Source organism: Rana temporaria, chromosome 5 (assembly GCF_905171775.1).
Source record: "Rana temporaria chromosome 5, aRanTem1.1, whole genome shotgun sequence".
Taxonomy (NCBI): domain Eukaryota; kingdom Metazoa; phylum Chordata; class Amphibia; order Anura; family Ranidae; genus Rana; species Rana temporaria.
The window spans coordinates 326,988,933-327,016,008 of record NC_053493.1 but is presented as its reverse complement, the minus strand read 5'-3'; the positions used below and the strand labels follow the sequence as shown (position 1 = coordinate 327,016,008).

At 43.1% G+C, this 27,076-nt stretch overlaps 1 protein-coding gene across 1 annotated transcript in view; it reads left to right on the top strand.

The window, feature by feature from the left end:
* The window catches only part of CA8 (carbonic anhydrase 8), a 121,416-nt gene that overhangs the window by 7,862 nt on the left and 86,478 nt on the right, over positions 1–27,076 (top strand). The window contains exon 2 of the mRNA XM_040354253.1: positions 24,969–25,160. Coding sequence (XP_040210187.1) covers positions 24,969–25,160 — 192 coding nt within the window. The remainder of the gene's footprint in view (positions 1–24,968; positions 25,161–27,076) is intronic.

The window sequence follows — 27,076 nt, the reverse complement described above, 5'->3', positions numbered from 1 at the left end:
ATGCCCCACTGTGCCATTACATTACATGCCCCCACTGTGCCATTATATTACATGCCCCCACTGTGCCATTACATTACATGCCCCCACTGTGCCATTACATTACATGCCCCCACTGTGCCATCACTTGCCCCCACAATGCCATCACTTCCCCCCACTGTGCCATCACTTGCCCCCACTGTGCCATCACTTGCCCCCACAGTGCCATCACTTGCCCCCACAGTGCCATCACTTGCCCCCACTGTGCCATCACTTGCCCCCACAGTGCCATCACTTGCCCCCACTGTGCCATCACTTGCCCCCACTGTGCCATCACTTGCCCCCACTTTCCCCCCCCACTGTGCCATCACTCATGTTTTGCAGCTTCTGGCTTCCAGGCCGGTGACAGTCTCTGTCTGCTGCGAGCATCCATGATTTGAAAGCCAATCCTTCTTCTCAGACTGTCCTGTGATAGGCGGAACACAAATCTTCCCAGCAGCGCCTCTGTTCTGTGTTCCGCCTATCACGGATGTCCTCTCGTCCGAGGATGAGAAGGCATCTGTGATAGGAACACAGAACAGAGGCGCTGCTTGGAAAATGTGTATTCCGCCTATCAGAGGACAGTCTAAGAAGAAGGCGCGGCTTTCAAATCATGGATGCCCGCAGCAGATGGAGACTGTCACCAGCGTATAAGACGACCCCCGACTTTGGATACATTTTTTTGCATCCAAAAAGTCGTCTTATACGCCGGAAAATATGGTACCATAGTTTGTCGCCATTCCACGAGCATGCGCAATTTTAAAGTTTGACAGGTATCTATTTACTCAGCATAACATCATCTATCACATTATAAAAAAAATGAGGAGCATATTGTGTTTTTGTTTATTTATTTTCATTTACTTATTAACTAATTTTAAGTGTATTTTTTCCTCAAAAATGTAGTTTGCAAAACCGCTGTGCAAATACCGTGTGACATTTAAATTTTTTACAACAATCGCCATTTTATTCTATTGGGTCTCTGCTAAAAAAAAAAGTATAATGTTTGGGGAATATAAGTAATTTTCTAGCAAACAAAAAGCGCCAGAAAAAGCCTAGTCGGCAAGTGGTTATACATCAGGGTCTTGATTATGGATTATTTTAGCTTTTTATGTATAGACCACTGCTGGGAAAAAAAACTATATATAGAAAAGGGAGTTTAAATGTGATTTAAAAAATAAACGATATTTTTAAACTTGTATCAGTTATTTGAATTTTGACATTGTTACTGTGGACCGTATAATTATGGACTAGATCATGACTGTTGTCAGCAGTAAGCAGACAGGTGGTCAAGAACTGCTGACATATGTTGCCCTAATTTCATTCTCATGTGTTTACTTGAAATTAATAGACTCAGCAACATAAATTTACTTGGTAGCTGCTGGCCTTGGAGATTACATTTTTTCGTTACTACTGAAATGAAACATAACTGTTCCCTGTGAAGTGACAGTTTCCAAATTCTCAATTAATTCCAGGGACTGATGATAAATACACAAATATGTTGCTTTACAGTGAAATACTTAGCAGATAATCTTATCAACACCTAAAGCAATGCCTGTGATTTATTTATGTTATTCTCCATGGAATCAGTGGGCCTGTTAATTATTTACTTTGGAATGTTGTCTGGTTCACAGACAACTTCATAGCTACTATCAGCACCTTTTTAGCTAAACAAAGGTTGCAAAGGAATAAGCACATGTTGTAGTAATTAACATCCAGCTTCTCTTTCAGAAATGTGACAAGGTGTTTGGATGCAGTGCCTTTACCAGTCAGTCCAGTACATAGACTATTGTAATACAAAATGTGCCAGAGGTGTAGATCTATCTATTTACGTATCTGTCTACCCATCTATCTTACCCATCTTACCAACAACTCAATGTCCGCCACACCCCAAATTCCTAATCCTTTCACTGGCTACTGATCAGCCAAAATTATTATTTTCAAAATATTACCAACAATCTATAAAGTCATTCATAACTCTTCATCCAGCTACATCATCAACTTTGTCTCAAAATATCACCCCAACTCTCATCTTTACTCCTCCCAAGACCTCCTGCTCTCTAGCTCCCTGGCCAACTCCTCCTATGGTCTCATCCAGGATTTCTGAAGAGCCTTCTATCCTCTGGAACCCCTTGCCTCAGCCTGTACAGCTATCTCCTACTCTGTCTGCCTTTAGGTGATCCCTGAAAACACATGTCTTCAGGCAAGTCTATCTTGTATCTAGCAAACAACTGCATTTTATGTTTTTGAACAACCTATCCCCACACAGTTATTGCCTTACCTTTATGGATTGTAAGATCTCATGAGCAGGGTCCTCTTAACCCTCTTGTCTTGAACTGTACTGTCTACCTTTATTCTGTAGAACACTGCACAAACTGTTAGAGCCGGTTCACACTGGGGCGACTCGTCAGGCGACTCAGCCGCCTGACAAGTCGGGTCCCATTCTATTCAATAAAACAGTTCTAATAGGAGCGACGCAAGTCGCATCGACTTAGAAAAAGGTTCTTGTACGACTTCGGGGGCGACTTGCATTGACTTCTATACAGAAGTCATTTTGCAAGTCGCCTCTGAAGTCATCTTCAGGACGCTTTGCAGAGTCGCCCCGCCCCAGTGTGAGCCGGCTCTTAGTGCTATATAACTCCTGTATTATTATAATAATTATCTATTTAACTATCTCTCTATCTCTCTCCCGGACTCTCCAGAGCCTCTTACATCCTCTGGAACTCCCTACCCCAATCTGTCTGGCTATCTCCTTCTCTGACCACCTCCAGGTGATCCCTGAAAATGTATATCTTCAGGAAAGCCTATCCCGTCCACACCTAAAAACTGAGGGGCAGATCCACGTACTGCGCATCTTTCCACCGGGTGCAGCGTATTTAAGATACACTACGCCGCCGTAATATTTGTTTTTTTCGAATCCTCAAAGAATTTGCGCCGTAAGTTACGGCGGCGTAGTGTATCTTTGGCGGCGTAAGGGCGCGGAATTCAAATGGATGTAATGGGGGCGTGTTTTATGTAAATACGTCGTGACCCGACGTAAACAACGTTTTTTTTGAACGGCGCATGCCCCGTTCGTGGGGGTATCCCAGTGCGCATGCTCGAAATGAAACCGGAACAAGCCAATGGTTAAGACGGTGACGTCATTCTACGCAAATCCCTATTCTCGAACGACTTACGCAAATGACGTAAAAAATTCAAAATGCGAGCGGGAACGACGGCCATACTTAACATTGAGTACGCGTCATAATAGCAGGTTTAACTATACGCCGGAAAAAGCCGAACGCAAACGACGTAAAAAAATGCGCCGGCCGGACGTACGTTCGTGGATCGCCGTAACTAGCTAATTTGCATACTTGACGCGGGATTCGACGGAAACGCCACCTAGCGGCCGGCAGAAAAAATGCATCTAAGATCCGACGGCGTACTAAGACGTACGCCTGTCTGATCGATCCGAGATGCAGTCATATCTTGTTTTGTAGATACAAAACAAAGATATGACGCACAAAATTTGAAATTACGCGGCGTATCAATAGATACGCCGGCGTAATTCTTCTGTGGATCTGGCCCACAATGTTTACTTTCTCCGTCAGCTCATTCCTCACAGTTGTTATCCTTCATATTACTTTTCCCTCCTTATCAGATTGCAAGATTTCATAAACAGGGCCCTCTTAACTCACTTGTATTTACTGTATTGTAACCATACTGTCTTCCTTTAGATTGTTAAGCACTGCACAAGCTGTTGGCACTATATAAATCCTGTATAATAATAATAATAATAATAATAACATTATATCTATTTACTCTATCAATATATCTGGGAAGTGTATGCGATCGGAGACAAAAATGTTTATGCCATTAATAATAGCACAACCCCATCTTCAATTCGGTGCCTGGTAATTATGTACGGCATCAACTAGTGTGCCAAGCACCAAGAACTGGCTTGGATTATGCTGGGGCAATATCGTGTTTCCCCGGGTCTTATATTAATTTTGGCAACAAAAGACACAGTAGGGCTTATTATCGGGGTAGGTCTTACCATGTTATGTGCTGTCTTCTCTCCCCCTCTCTCTCCCTGCCCGACAGGAATCCCCAGTGTGAACTGGGTTAAAATGTTTTTAAAATCATATAATCCACGATATTACAGTAGTATATAATGTACAATGTGTGAGATTCTGTAATCTAGTTGTGCCAAATACTTTCGTTATAGCGCCGCTCTGCGCTTCTGTGACCCGCCGGAGCTCTCTTCCCTGCAATTATATTACAGAAACACACACATTGTACATTATATACTACTGTAATAGAGTGGATTATAGGATTTTACAAGCATTTTAAACTAGGGCTTATTTTCGGGGTAGGGCTTATATTGCAGCCCACCTGGAAAATAACGGGGTAGGTCTTACATTTTGGGAAACACGGTAGCTGAAGGAAAATAAGGCATACTACCTGTAAAGCATTTGTTACTGCACTAGGGACTCAAAGAAAATGAAAATGTATTACTGCAGTATTGAGAAAAAGCATACATGTCCAGATCTGTCATGGAAGAAATATCCAAGCTTTCTGTTCCGTTCAGTTCCAAAAATACAATGTCAGCACCTTGAGCTTTGGTGAGAGCATAATTAAAGGAGCAGTTGTGATGGAATAGAATGGAAGTAACAGAGTGAGTTGTGTGGGACATGGCAGGAAGCAGAGAGACGGTGCTTTGAAGAAGAGTCTCCAGCAATGCTCCTGACATTAGTAGAGATAGCATCTGGTCAAGAAATGCCATGAAAATCAAGGATACATGTGTGGGGTAACAATGGTGGGTCCTGATGAGGGCCTCAAATCAACAGTTGATGCCTACCTTGCATTTTAACATATTATAATAGATTAATTTGTCATTTGAAATCTAAGCATATCATCTAGGACCATCATGACTGGATATCTTATACATTGAAGTCTGATAAAATTCCACACAACCTACTTATCTCTATAAAAACACATTTTTCTTTTACGTGTTATTTTGTGAAAGTTGGTTCTTTCACGATTTTCTGTGGCAATTGGCAAATATAGTTTGTTAATGTTCATGTTTCTTGATCATTCAAACCAATCTAATCATTGATGGGAATGGCATGCTGTCTGCCTAGTAATGGCTTTATAACCTCAATGTGCAGATTGTTATAGACAGGCAAGAATAAAGGATAAACCGTTCAACACAGCAAACACTGTTCACTCATGAAACCTGATGCCTTACAAATAAAAGATGTGCCTGTTCAAATTTACGGATCTTTTGTTTATATGCTTCAATAGCCCTTCAACATGCCTTAAAATAGTGTTACATTTATTCATAGCTCAGCACCTGATTTGCAATTTTCCATGGTACTATATACATTTGAATACAGATTTTTTTTGTATTTTTATAGTTTTAAAAATATGTTACTGATGACTGGCTATTTATATTTTTAATTGCAATAGAAAGATAATTTGAAGGGGTGGTAGAAGCTTTACAATGCTTAAATAAATGGGTATGTTTTTGGTAATCATTTTACATAAAGAAAGCTTTTTATACAGATTACATACCCACATCTTCATGTACTGTATACAGTATACTATATATATATATATATATATATATATATATATATATATATATATATATATATACATTCACAGTTCAGATACTTCAGAGTTAGAGCAGGGCAGCACTTTTGTCGCATACACACGATCGGACATTCCGACAACAAAACCGTGGATTTTTTTCGGACGGATGTTCGCTCAAACTTGTCTTGCATACACACGGTCACACAAATGTTGTCGGAAATTCCGAACGTCAAGAACAAGACTTACAACACTACAACGAGCCGAGAAAAATAAAGTTCAATGATTCCGAGCATGCGTCGAATTGATTCCGAGCATGCGTAGAATTTTTGTGCATTGAATTGTGTACACACGGTCAGGGCTGTTTTAATGAGAGGGCACACCTGGGCACTGCCCAGGGGCCCCACCTGCATGGGGGGCCCCTGCTCTTTCCCCAAAGCAGCTGGTCCTTGAGACCACGCTGCCCCGAAATGGGGGGCCCCATGATGGCACTGAGAGTGATAGATATACAGGGGAGGCAGTCTGCCTCCTACCGACTTGATGTCTGTTTACCTGCACTGTCGTCATTGTAGGGGCCCCAGAGCATTACTTTGCCCAGGGGCCCATGATGCTATTAAGACGGCCCTGCACACGGTCGGAATTTCCGACAAAAACTTTTGTTGTCGTAAAGTTTGATAACCAGCTCTCAAATTTTTGTTGTCAGAAATTCCGACAGCAAATGTCCGATTGAGCATACACACATCGAAATTTGTGTGTACGCAGCATTTGTGTGGTTTCAAATGTATGGGCAATGTATGCAGCAATGACCAATTTGTTTTAGCCTGAGGCCTCGTACACACGACCAAGGAACTCGGCGGGCGAAACACATCGTTTTCCTCGTCGAGTTCTTGTTAGGCTTGTCGAGGAACTCAACGAGCCAATTTTCTCCACTCCCGTCGAGAAAAAAGACAACATGCTCTCTTTTTGGCTCGTCGAGTTCCTCAACAGTTTCCTCGCAGAAAAATTTACACAGGACCGGTTTCCTCGGCAAAAAAAATCTCCCACCAAGTTTCTTGATGGATTCTGCCGAGGAAACCGGTCGTGTGTACAAGGCCTGAGATATTGAAGCTGTTTTTTTTGTTTTTTATGCTGACAAGCAGAAAAGTGCTGTGTATACATAGCAAAAAAAAAAAAAAACACTAATAACCTGCAAGTGCCTTCAGTACTATTGGATTTACACATGAAATTCCCCTTTATAAACTGAACAAGCTTTTATTAGTAAAGAGGTGACAACCATTACCTTTGGACCTTCTTTACTGTTTATTATTACTAAGCTTTAGTGAGCTTTATTTTCAAAATAGCAATATAACCTTTAGTGCAGCACAGTGTAATACACATGGGATACAGTGCAATAAAATGCATTACAGAAACACAAATAAAAGTAACTCTCAGTGTATGTCTCAAATTATAATCTAAAAATTAGAATGTTATCATTGTTTAAAAGTCCACTGACAGTATTGCTCAACTGACAGTATTGCTCCAAAGCACATAATTATGTCTCTGCATCTGGCAGCAATTACAATTAGGAGATTAAGGAGGAACATATGACACTTTCTAATTGTATGTTATTACTGCTGCATTTTTAACTTTAACTAGCATTAAGTATTATTGCCTTTGAATGTGCTAAATGCATAATGTTACTGTTGAGCAGGTGTGTTTCATTCTATAGGCTCCAAATTAAAATGTCTTTAAATTCACATGCCTTATTACTTCTATTACTATGAAATAAAAAAAAAGTATAGATTTAAGGAGAAAGGCTATATTTAGACCCCTTTCACACTGAGGAGTTTTTCAGGCGGTACAGCGCTAAAAATAGCGATGCTATACCACCTGAAAAACTCCTGCCCAGCAACCTCAATGTGAAAGCTGGAGGGCTTTCACACTGAAGCCTCGTACACACGACCGAGGAACTTGACGGGTGAAACACATCGTTTTCCTCGTCGAGTTCCTTGTAAGGCTGTTGAGGAACTTGACAAGTCAATTTTCTCCATTCCCGTCAAGGAAATAGAGAACATGCTCTCTTTTTGGCTCGTCAAGTTTCTCGACAGTTTCCTCAACGAAAATGTACACACGGCCGGTTTCCTCGGCAAAAAAAATCTCCCAGCAAGTGTACGAGGCCTGAGGCGATGCGCTGGCAGGAGATAAAAAAATCTCCTGCAAGCAGCATCTTTGGAGCGGCGAGAGAAGCGGTATGGGACAATGGGAAACTGCGATATTAACCCTTTATCGGCTGCTAGCAGGGGTTAATACCGCACGGCTAGCGGCCAAATCCTGCGGCAATTCCGACGGTATAGCGCCGCTATTTTTATCGGCGCTATACCGCCACCACGCCTCCCACCCCAGTGTGAAACTAAGCATTAGTTGTTAATGCGAAACGCGTCAGCTGTCTATCCCACTGTATGCTGTTGTGTGCTGTGCATTTTTTCCTTTTTACAATAAAGAGCACGTCTTTTTTCAACAAGACTTTTTGGAGTGCGGCTGTCCATCCATTCTCCCACCTGCCAGTGTGAAAGGGGCCTTATAAATAAAGAAAAAGTTCTCAGCTGTGAAATTAGTTATGTCTTATGGACCACCAAGTAACACATTTTAGGCCACTTTGTTTTTCCAGTGAAGGCATTGCATACAGTCATATGAAAACTTAAGTACAACCAATGGAATTTGTTGACTTTTTCAACTTTTTTGAACAGGCAAACATTAGATATTGATTCAAATAGTGATATGGTGTATTCATTTTCATGATCTGAATGAATAAAATTGAAGGTATAGAAAAAGTGAGTAAACTCCTACATTTACCACCACTTCAGATTCATGAAATTAGAATTAGGTGTTCCAGATCTGGTGTCAGTTATCAGAATTTCCTTATAGAGTATTCAGTTAAAATCTGTCCAAATTAAACTTCAGATATCTGGGATTTGATGTTCTCTTTGCTATTGATGTACACACTGGGCCTGATTTACCAAGCCTTTACTCCATGACTCATGGAGTAAAAGCAGGAGTAGCAGCCGTTTGGCCATTTACTAAAGAAATACGCTGCTAGTGCAGTGTATTTCCCTAGTTACTAATGTGCTCCGTGCGCCCAGGAGAGGGTGCATTGTGCACCAGTACAGACCTGGCGCACGGCACATTAAACTGTAAATTGCGGGGGTTTGGGCGGGAGTTTATTAGGGGGGGAGGTGGGGGGATGCAGGGGAAGTGAAGTGACATGTGTTTTAAAGTGTTTGGCGGGCCGAATTGAAAGGGAAAGTGTTTTTTGAAAACAGATCCCTGTACGCTTGCACAGTGCGCCTGAACCTCGGGAGGTTCATTTGCATACTGGGCATGCGCAGAGAGAAATTTTGGCGCTTCCCGTGCGCCTTGTCAGTACGCCGTGAAAATCTTGGTAAATACCAAGCGGCGTACCCGTGAATGCGCTGCGTGACGCGGTGCACGGGAATCTCCGAGCTGTTTTCAGCCCTGAAGGGGAACTCCGCGCCAAATTTCAAACTTGAAATCGGCGCGGGTCCCCCTTCAGGGCTACATTAGGCTCTTAGGCTTGGTCCGGAACGTGAGGGGTTAAACCCGCGCCGATTCGGCGCGGGGGTCCCCCCCAGATCCAAACCAAGCCCTCATCCCAAGCATGCAGTCTGGCCCGGACAGGAATGGGGGAGGGACGAGCGAGCGGCCCCCCCCCTCCTGAGCCGTACCAGACCGCATGCCCTCAACATGGGGGAGTGTGTGCTGTGGGGGAGGGGGGCACTGCCTCCCCCACAGCACTCTTGCCCCCATGTCGATAGGGACAAGAGCCTCTTCCCGACAACCCTTGCCATTGGTTGTCGGGGTCTGCGGGCGGGGCTAATCGGAATCTGCGAGCTCCCTTTAATAAGGGGGCCCCCAGATGCCGGCCCCCCACCCTATGTGAATGAGTATGGGGTACATCGTACCTCTACCCATTCACATGGGGGAAATGTAAAGTAAAAAAAACACACCACACAGAATAAAATATTTTATTAATCTGCTCCGGAGCCCCCCCTTTCTTCTTTAGCTCTCTTAGAAGGGGGGGTTTCTTCTCTCCCGATCTTCCGCCGGGACCCTGGGCTTCGGTGATTTCTGCCGGGGGAGGGCGCCATCCCTCGGTCCTCTCCGGAGCCTTCCGCCGGATGCCCCCACCCCATTTAAGCTCTTTTTCATTAGGGAGGGGCATCCGGACTTCGGGGTCTTCTGCCGGGGGATGGCGCCTATCCCCCGGTCTTTCCGGTGCCTTCCGCCAGGGTTCCGGTCTTCCTGGTCTTCTGCCGGGGGTGCGCCAACTCCCAGGTCTTTTCTCTTCTGTCTTCTCTGCTCCCTCTTCTGCCTGGCTCCCCCGCGGAGCCAGGGCTTTCTTCCGTCTTCTTTCTTCTCTCTTCCTTCTTCTGCCTGTCTCCTCCGCGGAGCACAGGGCTTGTCTCCGCTGTCTTCTCCCTTCTCTTCCATTGGATGTTGACACGACGAGGTCCGGCGCTGGAATGCCGTCTGAGCAGTGGGCATGGACTTATCTAGGGCAATGCCACCATGTGACCTCAACCCATGTGACATCACATTCCCATCATGCCCAGGGAATGTGATGTCACATGGGTTGAGGTCACATGGTGGCATTACCCTATATAAGTCCATGCCCGCCGCTGACACGGCATGTCAGCGCGGAACCTCGTCGTGTCAACATCGAATGGAAGAGAAGGAAGAAGACAGCGGAGACAAGCCCTGTGCTCCGCGGAGGAGACAGGCAGAAGAAGGAAGAGAGAAGAAAGAAGACGGAAGAAAGCCCTGGCTCCGCGGGGGAGCCAGGCAGAAGAGGGAGCAGAGAAGACAGAAGAGAAAAGACCGGGGAGTTGGCGCACCCCCGGCAGAAGACCAGGAAGACCGGAACCCTGGCGGAAGGCACCGGAAAGACCGGGGGATAGGCGCCATCCCCCGGCAGAAGACCCCGAAGTCCGGATGCCCCTCCCTAATGAAAAAGAGCTTAAATGGGGTGGGGGCATCCGGCGGAAGGCTCCGGAGAGGACCGAGGGATGGCGCCCTCCCCCGGCAGAAATCACCGAAGCCCAGGGTCCCGGCGGAAGATCGGGAGAGAAGAAACCCCCCCTTCTAAGAGAGCTAAAGAAGAAAGGGGGGGCTCCGGAGCAGATTAATAAAATATTTTATTCTGTGTGGTGTGTTTTTGTTACTTTACATTTCCCCCATGTGAATGGGTAGAGGTACGATGTACCCCATACTCATTCACATAGGGTGGGGGGCCGGCATCTGGGGACCCCTTTATTAAAGGGGTCTCTCAGATTCTGATAAGCTCTCCGCCCGCATACCCCGACAACCAACGGCCAGGGTTGTCGGGAAGAGGCTCTTGTCCCTATCGACATGGGGGCAAGAGTGCTTTGGGGTGGGGGGGCAGTGCCCCCCTCCCCCACAGCACACACTCCCCCATGTTGAGGGCATGTGGTCTGGTATGGCTCAGGAGGGAGGGGGCGCTCGCTCGTCCCCACCCCCATTCCTGTCTGACCAGACTGCGTGCCTGGGATAAGGGCTTGGTTTGGATCTTGGGGGGGACCCCACGCTATTTTTTTTGCGCGGGTTTAACCCCTTATGTTCCAGACCAAGCCTAAGAGCCTGGTATGCACCTGGAGGGAACCCACCTTATTTTTTTTTTGGGGGGTCTGGAGTTCCCCTTCATGAACAGCGATCTGTCATTTACACATGTCAGTCCCCCCCCCCCTACAGTTAGAACACACCCAGGGAACATATTTAACCCCTCCCTCGCACCTAGTGTTAACCCCTTCCCTGCCAGTGGCATTTTTTGAGTAAGCAATGCATTTTTTACAGCACTGATCGCTAGAAAAATGCCAATGGTTCCAAAAAAGTGTTCGATGTGTCCGCCATAATGTCGCAGTACCGATAAAAATCGCTGATCGCACCAATAACTAGTTAAAACAACAAAAAAAAAAAATTTGTAGACGCTATAACTTTTGCAAAAACCAAACACTAAACGCTATTTGCGATTTTTTGGAACCAAAAAGATGTAGAATACGTATCGGCCTAAACTGAGGGGTTTTTTAGTTTTTTGAATATATATTTTTGGGGATATTTATTATAGCAAAAAGTAAAAATAATTTTTACATATGTGGGCGGGACTTACGCAAGTCCCGCCCACATATATAAACATCGTTCAAACCACACATGCGAGGTATTGACGTGTGCGTTAGAGCGAGAGCAATACTTTTACCACTAGACCTTCTTTGTAACTATAAACTGGTAACCTGGAAAAAAAAGAAAAAGGTCGCCTATGGGGATATTCACGGAATTCATTTTGGCCCCATTGCAGGAGTGTTTCCAATAGTAAAGCGTGACATGTAAGGTATCTATTTACTCAGTGTAACATCATCTTTCACATTATCCCCAAAAATTGGGCTCACTTTTGTGTTTTGTTAATTTTTAACCACTTGAGCCCGGACCATATTTCTGGTCAATGACCGGGCAAGTTTTTGTGATTCGGCGCGGCGTCGCTTTAACTGACAATTGCGCAGTCGTGCGACGTGGCTCCCAAACAAAATTGGCAACCTTTTTTTTCACACAAATAGATTATTAAATGTGCGTGTTTACTTCTGTCTTTAACACCTCCCCTTCAGGCTGGAAAGCATCAGATCAGGGGAAACAAAAAAAAAAAGCTCTCATTCCATTGCAGCTTGGTTCCTACATGTGTGATGAACTGAGCATGCTCAAACACTTAGAAAAAAAATATCCTTTCTTTTTAAAAGGTGAAAAACACTCATTGGATGCTCATAGAGCGTGGTTTGGATTAATTGCAGGTGTGCCCAATTACAAGCTCACCCAAACTAGAGACTGCAATTTGTTCATGTGATTTCAATTGCTTCATTACTAGCACTGTTATAAAAAGCTTGGATCGATCAGTCCTCAGCTGCCCTCAGAAGGGGCAGGCTGGCAGAAATGCTGTTGCTAAACACAAATGTGGTTTGTTGCATGGGTTTTGTTTTATTTTGCCAATGGTTTTGGTTTATTTTTAAATGATGTTCACTTTGATGTATTTGTCTATGTGGCCTTATTTTATGAAAAATGTGTAAAGCTATGGTTATTTAGAATTTTGAAATGTATTTTTGTTTGTTTGTCTTTTTTTTGCTTTCCTTGTTTTGTTGACCAATAAAAATTACTTTAAAATTGTTAAGTTTGTCTTTTGTTACTTTTTCATGCTACATATGTTGACAGCTGCAGCTGAACTAGGTTTGGGCCTAACAAATTATGTGTGATTTTTGTCTAAGCTTCTTTCCTGGTGTGTAATCATGAAATGTTTGCCATGTTTATTCTCCATGACTTTAAAGACAAAAACTGGTAAGTATTTTATTTATTCTGCAGTGGTCCTCAGCCCTCAAGTACCCCCGACAGGACATGTTTTGGGGATTTCTCTTATCAAGAATTGCTGTCCAGACTGTATTTTAAAGCACATGTGCAAGATGAAGGAAAACCTGCAAACATGGCCTGTGGGGGGGGTTTGCTATTGGTGGACAGGCTTGACGTGCTGATTTACAGCACTGTGCTTAAATCTAGCGCAAGGCAATCCTATTCAAATTGTGGGTGTTTGAGGGAAGCCAAGTGAGTGTTAGAACCCCTGCTTTGTGTTTTTTTATTTTTGGGTTGAGCTTTGTGTCCCTTTTCTTAAAATTGGCTTCACTTCCTGTCACACAGCTGAACAGGAAGTGAGGTTAAAACCCTACCAGTGTCATTTCTTGGGGACACAGGTCAATCTAACTAGTGTCCCCATTAAGCAAATTGCACTCCAGCACTGCTGTGTACACCCCAAATCATGGGTCTTCAAACTACGGCCCTCCAGTTGTTCAGGAACTACAATTCCCATCATGCCTAGTCATGTCTGTGAATGTCAGTGCATTACAAGGCCTCATGGGATGTGTAGTTCTAAAACAGCTGGAGGGCCGTAGTTTGAGGATCCCTGCCCCAAATGATTATTTAGTTTGGGGTTTAGTAAAGGCAAAGCCACTCTGCAGTACAAGCATAGTTGCTGAAAATCAGAGAGGAAGCACTGATGGTTTTAACATCCAATCCTGTAGAAGCAAAGTTGTTTTGTTTTCTTTCTTCCTTGCTTTGCACTTGTAGTGCAAAGTGGATTTGCCTTTAGTCAATGGACCCCAAAGTCCAAGATCCCTAATAATTTGGGGTGTACACAGCAAAATGCTAGAGTGCAATTTACATAATGGGAAACTATTTAGCTTGATCTCTGTGTCCCCAAGAAAAGATATTAGTAAGGTTTTACCCTCACTTCCTGTTTGGCTATGTGACAGGAAGTGAATGAATTAGAAAGGGTGAAGACACCTCACAAATGTTGTCACTATCAGGGGTGCAGACATCCCCAAAAAATGAGCAGATAATACTTATTTGCAAATTAATAATTTTTTAGTTAACATTGGGTGGGGTGCTCTAACGCACACATTCCTACATATTAGCAACGCTCTATCCTGGCCTATTGGCATGGTTATATTTTCTTAGGGCTCTCAATAAAACTCTATGAAATTTGTGCTTAAACTAGAACCAGGGGCGGACTGACAACTCATGTGGCCCCTGGGCAATAGAAGATTATGGGGCCCCTCTGGCTTACAGATGACCACCACGCCAGGAGGTAGTGCAGAGGCGGGCAGCTAAAATCTTGGGATATTCACATTAAAGCATGTCATTTTCGGACATATCAGGGACAGATCTAAAAAAAACACAGATTTTTACATACTGTCCCTGGTTTTACTGAGCCTGGCAACCCGGATGGGGCCCCCTAGTGGCATGGGCCCTCGGGCAGTGCCCGAGTGACTCAATGGTCAGTCCGCCCCTGACAAGAACTATAATCAACAAGTTTTATTTTCTTTAATTTTGGATAGAGTGAGGGAGGGTTATAGGCCCTGTCAGTTTATTTTGTATTATCTGTGTCCAATTGGGGAGATTTGCCTTCACTTCCTGCCCCATAGCCAAACAGGAAGTGAGAGAAAAAACTATGCAAATTAACCACTTCCCGCCCAGCCTATGGCCGATTTACGTCCGGGAAGTGGTTACACAATCCTGACAGGACGTCCTGCAGGATTTCATGCCGCACGCGCCTGTGGGGGCACGCAGCGCGGCGATCGGTGATGCGGGGTGTCAGTCTGACACCCTGCATCTCCGATCTCGGTAAAGAGTCTCTCACGGAGACGGAGACTCTTTACCACGTGATCAGCCGTGTCCAATCACGGCTGATCACGATGTAAACAGGAAGAGCCATCGATGGCTCTTCCTCACTCGCGTCTGACAGACGCGAGTATAGGAGAGCCGATCGGCGGCTCTCCTGACAGGGGGCGTTCGCGCTGATTGTTTATCAGCGCAGCCCTCCCTCGGATCACCACACTGGACCACCAGGGATGCCCACCCTGGACCACCAGGGTGTGCAAAAACAAAAAAAATATAGAACAAAAAAACAAAAAGCAATAAAAAATAAGAAAAAAGATGCCAATCAGTGCCCACAAATGGGCACTGACTGGGAAAATCAGTGCCACCCCACAGTGTCCATCAGTGCCACCCCACAGTGCCCATCCATGCACAGTGCCCACCTGTGCCACCCATAAGTATCCATCAGTGCCACCCATAAGTGCCGCCCATCTGTGCCGCCCATGAGTGCCCATCAGTGCCGCCTATGAGTGCCCATCAGTGCCGCATAGCAGCGCCGCCAATCAATGCCACCTCATCTGTGCCCGTCAGTACTACCTCATCGATGTCCATCAGTGCCATCTCATCGGTGCCCATCAGTGCCGCCATATCAGTGCCCGTAATTGAAAGAGAAAAACTTATTTACAAAAAAATTAACCTAAAAAAATAAAAACGTTTTTTTGTTTTAAAATTTGCAGTATTTTTTTAGTTGTTGCGCAAAAAAAAAAACCGCAGAGGTGATCAAATAACAAAAAAAGAAAGCTCTATTTGTGGGGGAAAAGGACGCCAATTTTGTTTGGGTACAGTGTTGTATGACCGCGCAATTGCCATTCAAAGTGCGACAGTGTTGAAAGCTGAAAATTGGCTTGGGCGGGAAGGTGCGTAAGTGCCTGGTACGGAAGTGGTTAAGAGAATCCAGTGCCCCCCAGAACTAGTGTGTGGGTCCCCTGAAAATTACTGGGCGGGTCATACAAAAACAGGGTGTGGCTTTGACAGGAAGGGGTGGGTCATTTTTCTATTAGGAGGTGCAGATATGTAGTCAGGCCTAGGGCAGAACAAAACCTAAATATACTACTGCATATTAGGGCTTATTTAGACCGGAACCGATTTACAGCGTGTTTTTATATTGTGGGAGGGAACCCACGCAGGCACAGGGAGAACATGCAAACTCTATGCAGATGCTGTCACGGGCGGGATTCGAACCAACGACTCTTTTGCTGCTAGGTCAAAGTGCTATACACTACACCACTGTGCTGAACGAACATGATTGCAGCTGAAAGCATGAGAACTTTTATTTTTTTTTTCAATACCATGCTTTCCAGCCTTATTGACCCCGCCTCTCTCCATAAAGAGGACCTGTCACACACTAGTCCTATTACAAGGGATGTTTACATTCCTTGTAATAGGAAGAAAAGTGATCCAAAATCAAAAAAAGTGTCAAAAAAGTGCAAGAATAAAAATATGAGGTAAAAAAAAAAAAAAAATAAATAAAATAACGCCCCTGTCCCTAGAAGCTCGCACTCAGAAGCAAATATGCATGTAAGTCCCGCCCACATATGTAAACACCATTCAAACCACACATGTGAGGTATTGACAAGTTAGGTATCTATTTACTCGGTGTAACATCATCTTTAACATTATCCATAAAAATTGGGCTAACTTTACTTTTTTTTTTTAATTCATGAACCGTGTTTTTTTTTTGGGCCAAAAAAAAGTCGTTTGAAAAATTATTGCGCAAATACCGTTGGAAATCAAATAAAAAATGACCGCTAACTTTATTCCCTAGGGTGTCTGCTAAAAAATTATATATAATGTTTGGGGGGTCCTGATTAATTTCCCAGGAACAAAATATAATTTTTACATGAAGGAGAGAAGTGCCAGAATAGGCGCGGTATGGAAGTGGTTAAAGTGAAATAATAAAAGTGAAATATTCCTTTAAATTTCATACAGGGGGGGAGGGGGGGTACACGCATGTTTCCCGTGCTTAGAACTGTCCCTGTACAAGATGTCATTTCTGAAGTGAAACAAAAAAAAGGAAGTTTAAAGTACTCATGGCTATAAAGAATACAGTCATTGCTCATTAAAAAAATAAAAAAAAAAAAATAAAATGGGGGTCCCTCCAAATTAAATTACCAGGCCCTTCAGGTCTGGAATGGATATTAAGGGGAACCCCGCCGTAAAAACCCCCCCAAAAAATGGCGTGGGGTCCCCCCAAATATCCATACCAGACCCTTCAGGTCTGGTGTGGATTTTAAGGGGAACTCCACCCCAAATTGAAAAAAAAAATGGCGTGGGGTCCCCCCAAATATCCATACCAGACCCTTCAGGTCTGGTGTGGATTTTAAGGGGAACTCCACCCCAAATTGAAAAAAAATGGCGTGGGGTCCCCCCAAATATCCATACCAGACCCTTCAGGTCTGGTGTGGATTTTAAGGGGAACTCCACCCCAAATTGAGAAAAAAAATGGCGTGGAGTCCCCCTAAAAATCCACACCAGACCCTTATCCGAGCACGTTGACCTGGCCGGCCGCAGAAAAGAGGGGGGGACAGAGTGCGGCCCCCCCCTCTCCTGAACCGCACCAGGCCACATGCCCTCAACATGGGGAGGATGTCACCATGTTGATGGGGACAAGGGTCTCATCCCCACAACCCTTGCCCGGTGGTTGTGGGGGTATGCGGGCGGGAGGTTTATCAGAATCTGGAAGACCCCTTTAACAAAGGGGACCCCCAGATCCTGACCCCCCCCCCTGTGTGAAATGGTAACGGGGTACATTGTACCTCTACCATTTCACCCCCAAAAAAATGTCAAAGTGTTAAAAATGACAGTAGCCGGTTTTTGACAAATCTTTTAATAAAATCTTCTTTTCTTCTTTCCTTCGGGTTTCTTCCACTGCTTCTTTCTTCTCGTCCACATCTTGCCCGACATCTTCTTCTATCTTCTCCGTTCGTCCTTCAGCCTTCTGGTCCCGCATCTTGTGTCTTCTGTGGTCTTCTTCTCGGTCCGCCAGCCTTCTCGTCCGCATCTTGTGTCTTCTCCGGACCCAGCGTTTGAATTTGAATTGGCCGTCGTCTTCCCGCTCCTGGGACCCGCCCCCCTCTGACGCCACAAGTAAACTCCTTAGAAGGTCATGTGCGTCAGAGGGGGGCGGGGTCACATGAGTGTGACACGGCGGGAACTTCTTCTCCGGGCGGCGCGATTGAAATTGAATTCCCCCGCTGTGTGACGCTCTGTGACCCCGCCCCCCTCTGACGCACATGACCTTCTAAGGAGTTTACTTGTGGCGTCAGAGGGGGGCGGGGTCACAGAGCGTCACACAGCGGGGGAATTCAATTTCAATCGCGCCGCCCGGAGAAGAAGTTCCCGCCGTGTCACACTCATGTGACCCCGCCCCCCTCTGACGCACATGACCTTCTAAGGAGTTTACTTGTGGTGTCAGAGGGGGGCGGGTCCCAGGAGCGGGAAGACGACGGCCAATTCAAATTCAAACGCTGGGTCCGGAGAAGACACAAGATGCGGACGAGAAGGCTGGCGGACCGAGAAGAAGACCGCAGAAGACACAAGATGCGGGACCAGAAGGCTGAAGGACGGACGGAGAAGATAGAAGAAGACGTCGGGCAAGATGTGGACGAGAAGAAAGAAGCAGCGGAAGAAACCCGAAGGAAAGAAGAAAAGAAGATTTTATTAAAAGATTTGTCAAAAACCGGCTACTGTCATTTTTAACACTTTGACATTTTTTTTGGGGTTAAATGGTAGAGGTACAATGTACCCCGTTACCATTTCACACAGGGGGGGGGGTCAGGATCTGGGGGTCCCCTTTGTTAAAGGGGTCTTCCAGATTCTGATAAACCTCCCGCCCGCATACCCCCACAACCACCGGGCAAGGGTTGTGGGGATGAGACCCTTGTCCCCATCAACATGGGGACATCCTCCCCATGTTGAGGGCATGTGGCCTGGTGCGGTTCAGGAGAGAGGGGGGGCCGCACTCTGTCCCCCCCTCTTTTCTGCGGCCGGCCAGGTCAACGTGCTCGGATAAGGGTCTGGTGTGGATTTTTAGGGGGACTCCACGCCATTTTTTTTTCAATTTGGGGTGGAGTTCCCCTTAAAATCCACACCAGACCTGAAGGGCCTGGAATGGATATTTGCCGGGAACCGCACGTCTTTTTTTTTTTTGTTTTTTACGGCGGGGTTCCCCTTAATATCCATTCCAGACCTGAAGGGCCTGGTAATTTAATTTGGGGGAACCCCTACACATTTTTTTGTTTGTTTTATGAATGAATCCCTTTAGAATTGTCAGAGCCGACAATTCATTATAGCCGCGTGTGAATTTTTAAATGACTTTTTTCCTTCTGAATGTCATTTTGTGCAGGGGGAGTTCTAAGTGCGGGAAAAATGCGCTATTTCACATGCTGACATTACACCCCCCCTAGGTACGAAATTTAAAGGAATATTTCACTTTTATTGTTTCACTTTAAGAATTATTAATTTCACTGCTCCCGAAAAAACGGCCGTTTTAAAAAATAAAAAAAAGCATTGATACATGTTCCCTGGGACAGGACTGAGGTCCCCAAACACTTTTTAGGACAAAACTAGCAGATTAGCCTTTAAAATGAACACTTTTGATTTCTCCCATAGACTTCTATAGGGAGTTCGGCGCGGCTTAACATATTACTTTCAATGCGCCGGCTGCTACGCTGGTTCATGCGCCCAATTAAGCCTCCACCCGGAGTACTAATTAACGCATGAACCAGCGCAGCGCACAGAGCATAGTAAATCAGGCCCAATGTCATTATGCCAAGAACCACTGAGCTTACCAAGGCCCTCAGAGAAAATCTTGTAGATGCCTATAGCCTCGTACACACGATCGGATTTTCCGACGGGAAAAGTGTGATGACAGGCTGTTGACAGAAAATCCGACCATTTGTACGCTCCATCAGACAATTGTTGTCAGATTTTCCAACAACAAATGTGAGATAGCATGCTTTAAAATTTTCACGCATGCTCAGAAGCAATTCTCACCATAACACAATAGCAGAAGTTGCCCAAAGGGTGGCGCTAAAGAGCTGAAAAAACACGTAGTTTTGCATTTGTTGGCCAACAATTCTTTGCCGTTTGTATGCAATACAAGTTTACAGCCAACGCCCTTCAGACAAAAGTCAGAGGCTTTGTCTGATGGAAATCTGATCGTGTGTACGAGGCTTTAGAGTCTGGCAGGGCTTTGAAAAGATCACCAAAAGACTTGAAATTAAAAAAATCTAACAACTGTGAAGCGTGGTGTTTGAAATGTTATGGTTTGGGCTTTCTTTGATGCTTCAGGGCCTAGGCAGCTTGCAGTCACCAAGTAAACTATATATTCTGCATTATATCAAAGTGTGCTTGATGAAAATAAGAGGCATCTGTCTAAAGTTGAAGTTGAACCTGAAATGGGTTTGAACATGGTAATGATTCAAAGCATCCAGGAAAATCAACCAAGGAATGGACATCAAGAAGAAATAGTTTATGGTAATATTTTTTTTTCTAATCAAATCCCTGATTTTATTCCCATTGAAATTTTGTAGGGGCATTATGAAATAGCAGTTCATGCAAGGAATCCCAAAAACATCTTGCATCTGAAGGAATTTTAAACAGTGGTCAAAAGTTTCACTTCGAGTTGGCTCGTCAGCAGATATACAAAATGCTTACAATAAGGGGTCAATAGCAGTTTCTGATGCAAGGGTGTACTTACTTTTTTCCACACTACACCATTAGAATTAATGATGATTTTGTTGAATAAATGATCAAGGCACATGTTTTTCTTTTGCTTTTATTCAAGTACATTTCTGTGAAATTGGAGGGTAGGGGGCGCTAAGTGAACTGTCATTAAAAGATAATCATACATATACTGGAAAACCATCAATAAAATATCATATAGTGTTCATAAATCAAAAAATTATTATATATATATATATAGTCCATGCAAAGTGAAGATGCAAATAAATGTGCAAAAGTTCCAGTGATTAGATCACAAAAAACAATCCTCCGTGATGATTTTGGAATAAATAAGAAGTTGTGTAATGAGAGTAAATCATCAAAGTAAAAGGTCCACCTTCATCCATAAAAATTCACCCAACGTGATCAAGTAACAGATGGCACCTTACCAACAGTAGTTGACCCTTTAATTAAAAAGAAGTCAGTAAAGCTTGTTTACACAAAGTGTAATGCTCCTCGCAGGACCAGGGATTCTCAATCAAGCGACCGTATTCCAACAGTATAACCATGCGATATAAGATGAAAGCGAGGACCGCAATAGTGTAATACTGTTTATTTAAAATGCGATTAAAAACAAAAGCTGCCAAGTGGCTCCTTACTGTGTGTGGTGCCTAAATCCCGGCAGTGAGGCTGCTGAGCATGTTCAGTATGTAGAGATGGCCCCGTCACTGAGAAATCAGGTGTGCGTTCCACCACCAGAGACCAGCTGGACTGGAAGTAGCATGACTGTGCGTGACCAGGTGTGCCTCTACGTACGTTTCGTAGATTACGTCATCAGGAAGCGTGCCTGGTAACGCACTGAGTTGGACTTAAATGTCCATCAGTCAATTAGGTGGGAGGGGATAGACTAGTGACAGCCTCAGTCCCGGTTCCAAGCTAACAAGTAATACCTAATGCCTATACATATACATTATAATGCATAATATGTAAATCTAATAATGCACCGATTTGACATCCATGAAATAGCAATTAAAGATACATATGAAAAAAATAATAAAATAAAATTAAAATTAGAATACAAAATTTAAAGATGTAAAAAATTCCTGCATTTTAAACCATAAATCTGTTGATGATATTGCAGGATATACATATCTAAAAAAGTTTTTTCCACATTAATCCCCTAGTAAAATACATCATTACATATGAAGCAATGGGTCATAAATAGCTACCCTATTAACAGAATAGTTAAACAGAAAATAGCACCAATTTCAACAGTTGGATGACACAACTATATATATAGTGGTAAATAAACTTAGATATTAGCTATTTAAATGACATAGAGTGATAATTATATGGCACAACCCATGTACCTAGATAGGAAGTTTATTCATTAGTTAAAAAACAATTCAAGTCAAGTTCAATATTGAGGCCCAGCGGCTGCATCGTTTGGAGGCGATACAGCCACTGAGTCTCATTTTGGGAGATGGCCTTAGTGAGGTCAGTCCCTCTCCAATGGTGGTAGCTTTATCTATACCATAAAAGGTTACTAAACTTGGGTCCCTACCATGGCATTGATCAAAATGCCTGGAGACACTATGGTTGGGGAAACTCTTAATGATATTGGCCACGTGTTCATTGATTCTCACTTTTAGTTCTCTGGTTGTCCGCCCTACATACTGGAAAGAACAGGGACATTCCAGGACATAGGTGACTAACCTAGAGTGGCAAGTGATCAATGGTTTAATAGTATATTCTTGTTGAGTGACATTAGACTTAAATGTGATCTTATTCTTTCCCTGTCTGTTAGTAACCTTACACGATCTGCAACGAGTGCAGTAGTGGAATCCAGACCCATTCAGGAAAGTCAATGCTTTTTTGGGGGGGTCAGGAACATTTGGTGCTATCATGTTCCTTAAGCCAGGGGCCCTTTATAAATTAATTTTGGTTTAGTGGGTAACATTTTGGCCAAATCTGTATCCTTAAGTAGGATAGGCCAAAATTGTCTAAAAATTCATTCCACGCTTCTATAATTTCTATGGAATCCTGATAGAAAAGCCAATTCCCCCTGATGGCTTGGACTCTAGCAGAGGTTGTCTATCCATAACAGAAACAGAGTTTTTTGTAAACATCAGCTGTGTTTTATCATAACCTTTTTCTACAAACCTCTCAGTAAGCATGTCTGCCTAACTCACAAAGGGAAATATAAAGAAGGCCAAAGTAAAAGAACTTCACAAACACTAGAGACATAGGCCAATACCCATACATACAAAATAAACACAGACACATAGACAGCACAAATAAAATAAACCTGAAATGGGCCTAAAATTAATGTACATGTATGTGGGTATGTAGGCACGTATGTGTGTATGTGTATGTATATATATAAATGTATAGAATTTTTTTTTTCACACTTTGAAATAGGAATACACAAACACTACAAACACGATAAAACACGAAGCAAACACGATAAACACGATAAGTGCACAAGAACATAAAAGAAGGAACACCCTAAAGGGAGCAATTTTTTATGGGGGAGGGAGAGGAGGAGGAAGGGTGTGTCCCCCACCTCTTTTTTTTGTGTTTGTTATATTAATCTATTTATTTATTTGAAAAAAAAAAAATTCTCTTTTTACTTGTTCTGTTTGTATTTATAAATGTTATGTATTTTGTCCCCGGGGGAGGTTGGGTATACATGTAAGTGATGTAAAGAAATATACAGAAAATAAAAAATAAAGAATTATGGAAAAAGCATGTCTGCCTGTTGTTCAAAATCCACTAACTGGTCGCAATTCCGACACAACCTCATGAACTGCCCTTTTGGGATGGCTCCCAACCACTTTAGATGGTGACAACTAGAGAGGGGCACAAAACCATTACGGTCCGTCGATTTAAAATACGTTTTTGTGCTGACCTGATTGCCCTTTTTCATTAGTGTCAGGTCTAGGTAATTGATGGATGTTAAGCTAAATTCGGCTGTGAACCGTAGTCCATATTGATTTTTGTTCATATTGATTAAAGATATGTTTGCCTCTTCAAATATGTTGAAAAAGTAATTTTTTTTAGATTGTACTTTATTTTCACTACTTTTACTTTTCACTACTTCTATTTTTCACATGACTGCATATACACTCTAGACCTCTACTCCTTAATGCTGTGTTTGTGGAGTTATTGGGTGCTCACCTTTGCTCTAAGTACATGTAAAGGGTACCAAACAAACAATATACTTACATAGTATTGTTAATAGGGGGTTACAGCTCCTACCACTCTGCTCAATCAAGCCCACTGAACCTGGGTGCAGTTATAGCGGCAGTGCTAAACTATTTGTAGTCAATCATTATATTAGTTTTGTATTTGAATGTAGCTGTCCTGTACTAAATAATATTTAAAGTGAATCAGTGCCCAGGCTATTGACATTAAACTATTTACATATTATTAACAAGAAGTAAAGAGCTTAAAAATTCCTCACTAACCTCTGTAACTGCTTTTAATGTGAAATTATCATCCTCAAAGATCAGAAAATAGTCCTTTCACATGAGCTTTCCCAGAAGGTCTGCCTGTCAGTTTTTCAGGCAGGCCTGATAGAAAGCTTTATGTAATGCCCCGTCCACACGATCTGCCTTTTGCCCAGCCAAACTCACATCAGAATTCTGACGGAATTCCATCGAAGTAAAAGAGAACATGTTCTCTATCTAAACTCCGATGGAATTCCTCGGAAAAAAGTCCGATGGGGCATACACACGGTCGAAATTTCCAATGGAAAAAGTCCATCTGACTTTTTCCATCGGAAATTACGATCATGTGTACGGGGCTTTAGTCAATGGGCAAACGGATGTAACGTGTGTCCATTAACATCCAGTTACCTCTGAATCCATTTAGGTCTCAACAAAAAATAGAAAAGGACTGCATCCTATTCCATTTTTTGGACCTAATGTTACAGATTGGGGGTAGCCTAATATGAACAGATATAAGTCTGTTTTCATCTGGCCTCCCATAGATTGAACACGGGTCTCCTGTCAAATGCAGAAAAAAATGTAACAAACATGTATGTCACAAAAGTAACATCCATCCCATCCTGCGCTGATTCAGCAGGGGACCTATTCACAGATCACTGCACAGAGACTTGCTTTACAGCTCTGTTTGCCAGACATAAACCTCAGACTCAACCATCTGACAAGAGAGCCATCAATGCTGTGATGATTTATTCCAGTTCTGTAAGCAATAGGCTTACTTCAATGTACATAAAACATAATTATACTTATGTGAAACGAAGACTAGTGCTCCATCTGCTGGGTGGATAGAAGACTGCACAATATTAATATGCAAAATTTCACATTTACATTTTTTTAGTCCAAACCAAACAAAGAAAATATATACAAAACCACTTTACTTTTTCTTTATCTGTACGTGTTGTAGAACAGCAAAATAGATAGTGCTTTGCTTGACATTGTTTTCTTTTGTAGGTGTTGAGTGGGGTTTAAATTACCCAGAAGCTAATGGACAATACCAATCTCCAATCAATATAAATTCAAGAGAAGCCTTATATGATCCTTCTTTACTAGAAGTTCGGCTGTCTCCAAGCTATGTTGTCTGTCGTGACTGTGAAGTGGTTAATGATGGTCGGGTTGTTCAAATACCGCTTAAATCAAAATCAGGTAGATTTTGTATATAATATCAAAATGTGGAGTACAAAACAGTATAGAATAATACTATTGTTTAATGTTGGGTTTTATGGCACTGTTTTCTTAAAAAATATATCTTCATTCAAACATATTGCCAAAAAAAATTCCAGAAATGAGCCAAACAAATAGTGGGCTATGATTCCAAATGGGTTTCTTTTAAAAGTACAAACTTTGTTCTATTAAATACTACATCCCAGCCTGAGAGCAATGACAGATAAGTGGATAATATAAAGGTTTGGATACATCTGGTATAGAAGACATTTATACGCTTGGAAGTATTTGAAGGCATTTTCCATTAACTCGGTTGAATTTTTTTGGGCTTAGTTCATGAAAAAGTGACCTCTTTCTACTGCATAATACCAGCAACTTGCAAGCACCTGTATAGAATTAACACATAGATTTGGTAGAGTGGTTGGAATCTCTGAGGACTGCCCCTCCAATCAAAGCAGGTATGGTTGGCTAGCTGTACAATGCATATATGAAGATTGTGGGGCCCATTTAAATCTGTGAAGTCACATGCCTTCAGCTATGGAATCTGCATGACTTAAGCCTCAAACACACGATCGGACTTCCAGCAGAATTTTCCGTGGATTTTGGTCCAAAGGGCGTTGGCCGTGAACTTGTTCTGCATACACATGGCACAACATTTTCAGCCAACAAAACCTAAATATGTGTTTTTTCTGCTCTTTAGCGCCACCCTTTGGGCAACTTCTGCTAATGTTGTCTTACGGGCCTTAAGTTATGTCAAGGGAGGATTTGGCAAGCCAGAAACATCCGTATGGTAATAGAGATGACAATCTCAGAGTGAAAAATCTGATGCAGCTCTGCACAGAAACCAATCAGTTCCTAGGTCAAAGTATAATTGAACAAGCTGAAGTTAGAAGCTGATTGGTTGCCATGCACAGCTGCACCAGATTTTGCATTCTCCAGTTTTAGGATATCAACCCCAATTGTTGGTCTAAAAAAACATGGTGTTGATAATGGCACCGGATCGGGTATTTTACTTTATTGCATAACCCACACCTAAATTTGATTGGCTGCTAAGACAATGCCTGCCCAATCAGTAGCACTGCTTGTGTACAGATTTTACCCTGCTTCTTCTCTAGGTCCCAGCAGCAGAATGTGATGGGAAACCAGAGCAGGGGAAAGCTAAGTATTTTAGTACGTTTTTTTAATACATTAAGTCAGAGAAAAGGTGTGAAATAGCTAAACCTGATAAATGTGTTTAGCGCTGCTTTAAAGGAAAGCCTGGCTGTTATGCTGATCCAGTGCCTTCAGTACTGGCTCATTGGCCTGGAACAAGTATGCTGATCAAAATTCTGACTTTCCTCTGGCTTTATACATACATTATAATACCAAAAGTATTGGGACACCTGCCTTTACATGCACATGAACTTTAATGGCATCTTTGTCTGTAGGGTTCAAAATTCACCCTTTGCAGCTATAACAGCTTCAACTCTTCTGGGAAGGCTGTCCACAAGGTTTAGTGTCTATGGGAATGTTTGACCATTCTCCCAGAAGTGCATTTATGAGGTCAGGCACTGATGTGGACAAGAAAGCCTGACTCGCAGTCGCAGCTCTAATTCATCCCAAAGGTGTTGTATCGGGTTGAGGTCAGGACTCTGTCAAGTTCCTCCACCCCAAACTCGCTCTTTCATGTCTTTATAGACCTCGGTTTGTGCATTGGTGGAACAGAAAGAGGGCCATCCCCAAACTGTTGGAAGCATGAAATTCTCCAAAATGTCTTGGTATGCTGATGCCTTAAGAGTTCCCTTTACTGGAACTAAGGGACCAAGCCCAACCCCTGAAAAACATCCCCACACCATAATTCTTCCTCCACCAAATGATTTGGACTAGTGCACAAAGCAAGGTCCATAAAGACATGGATG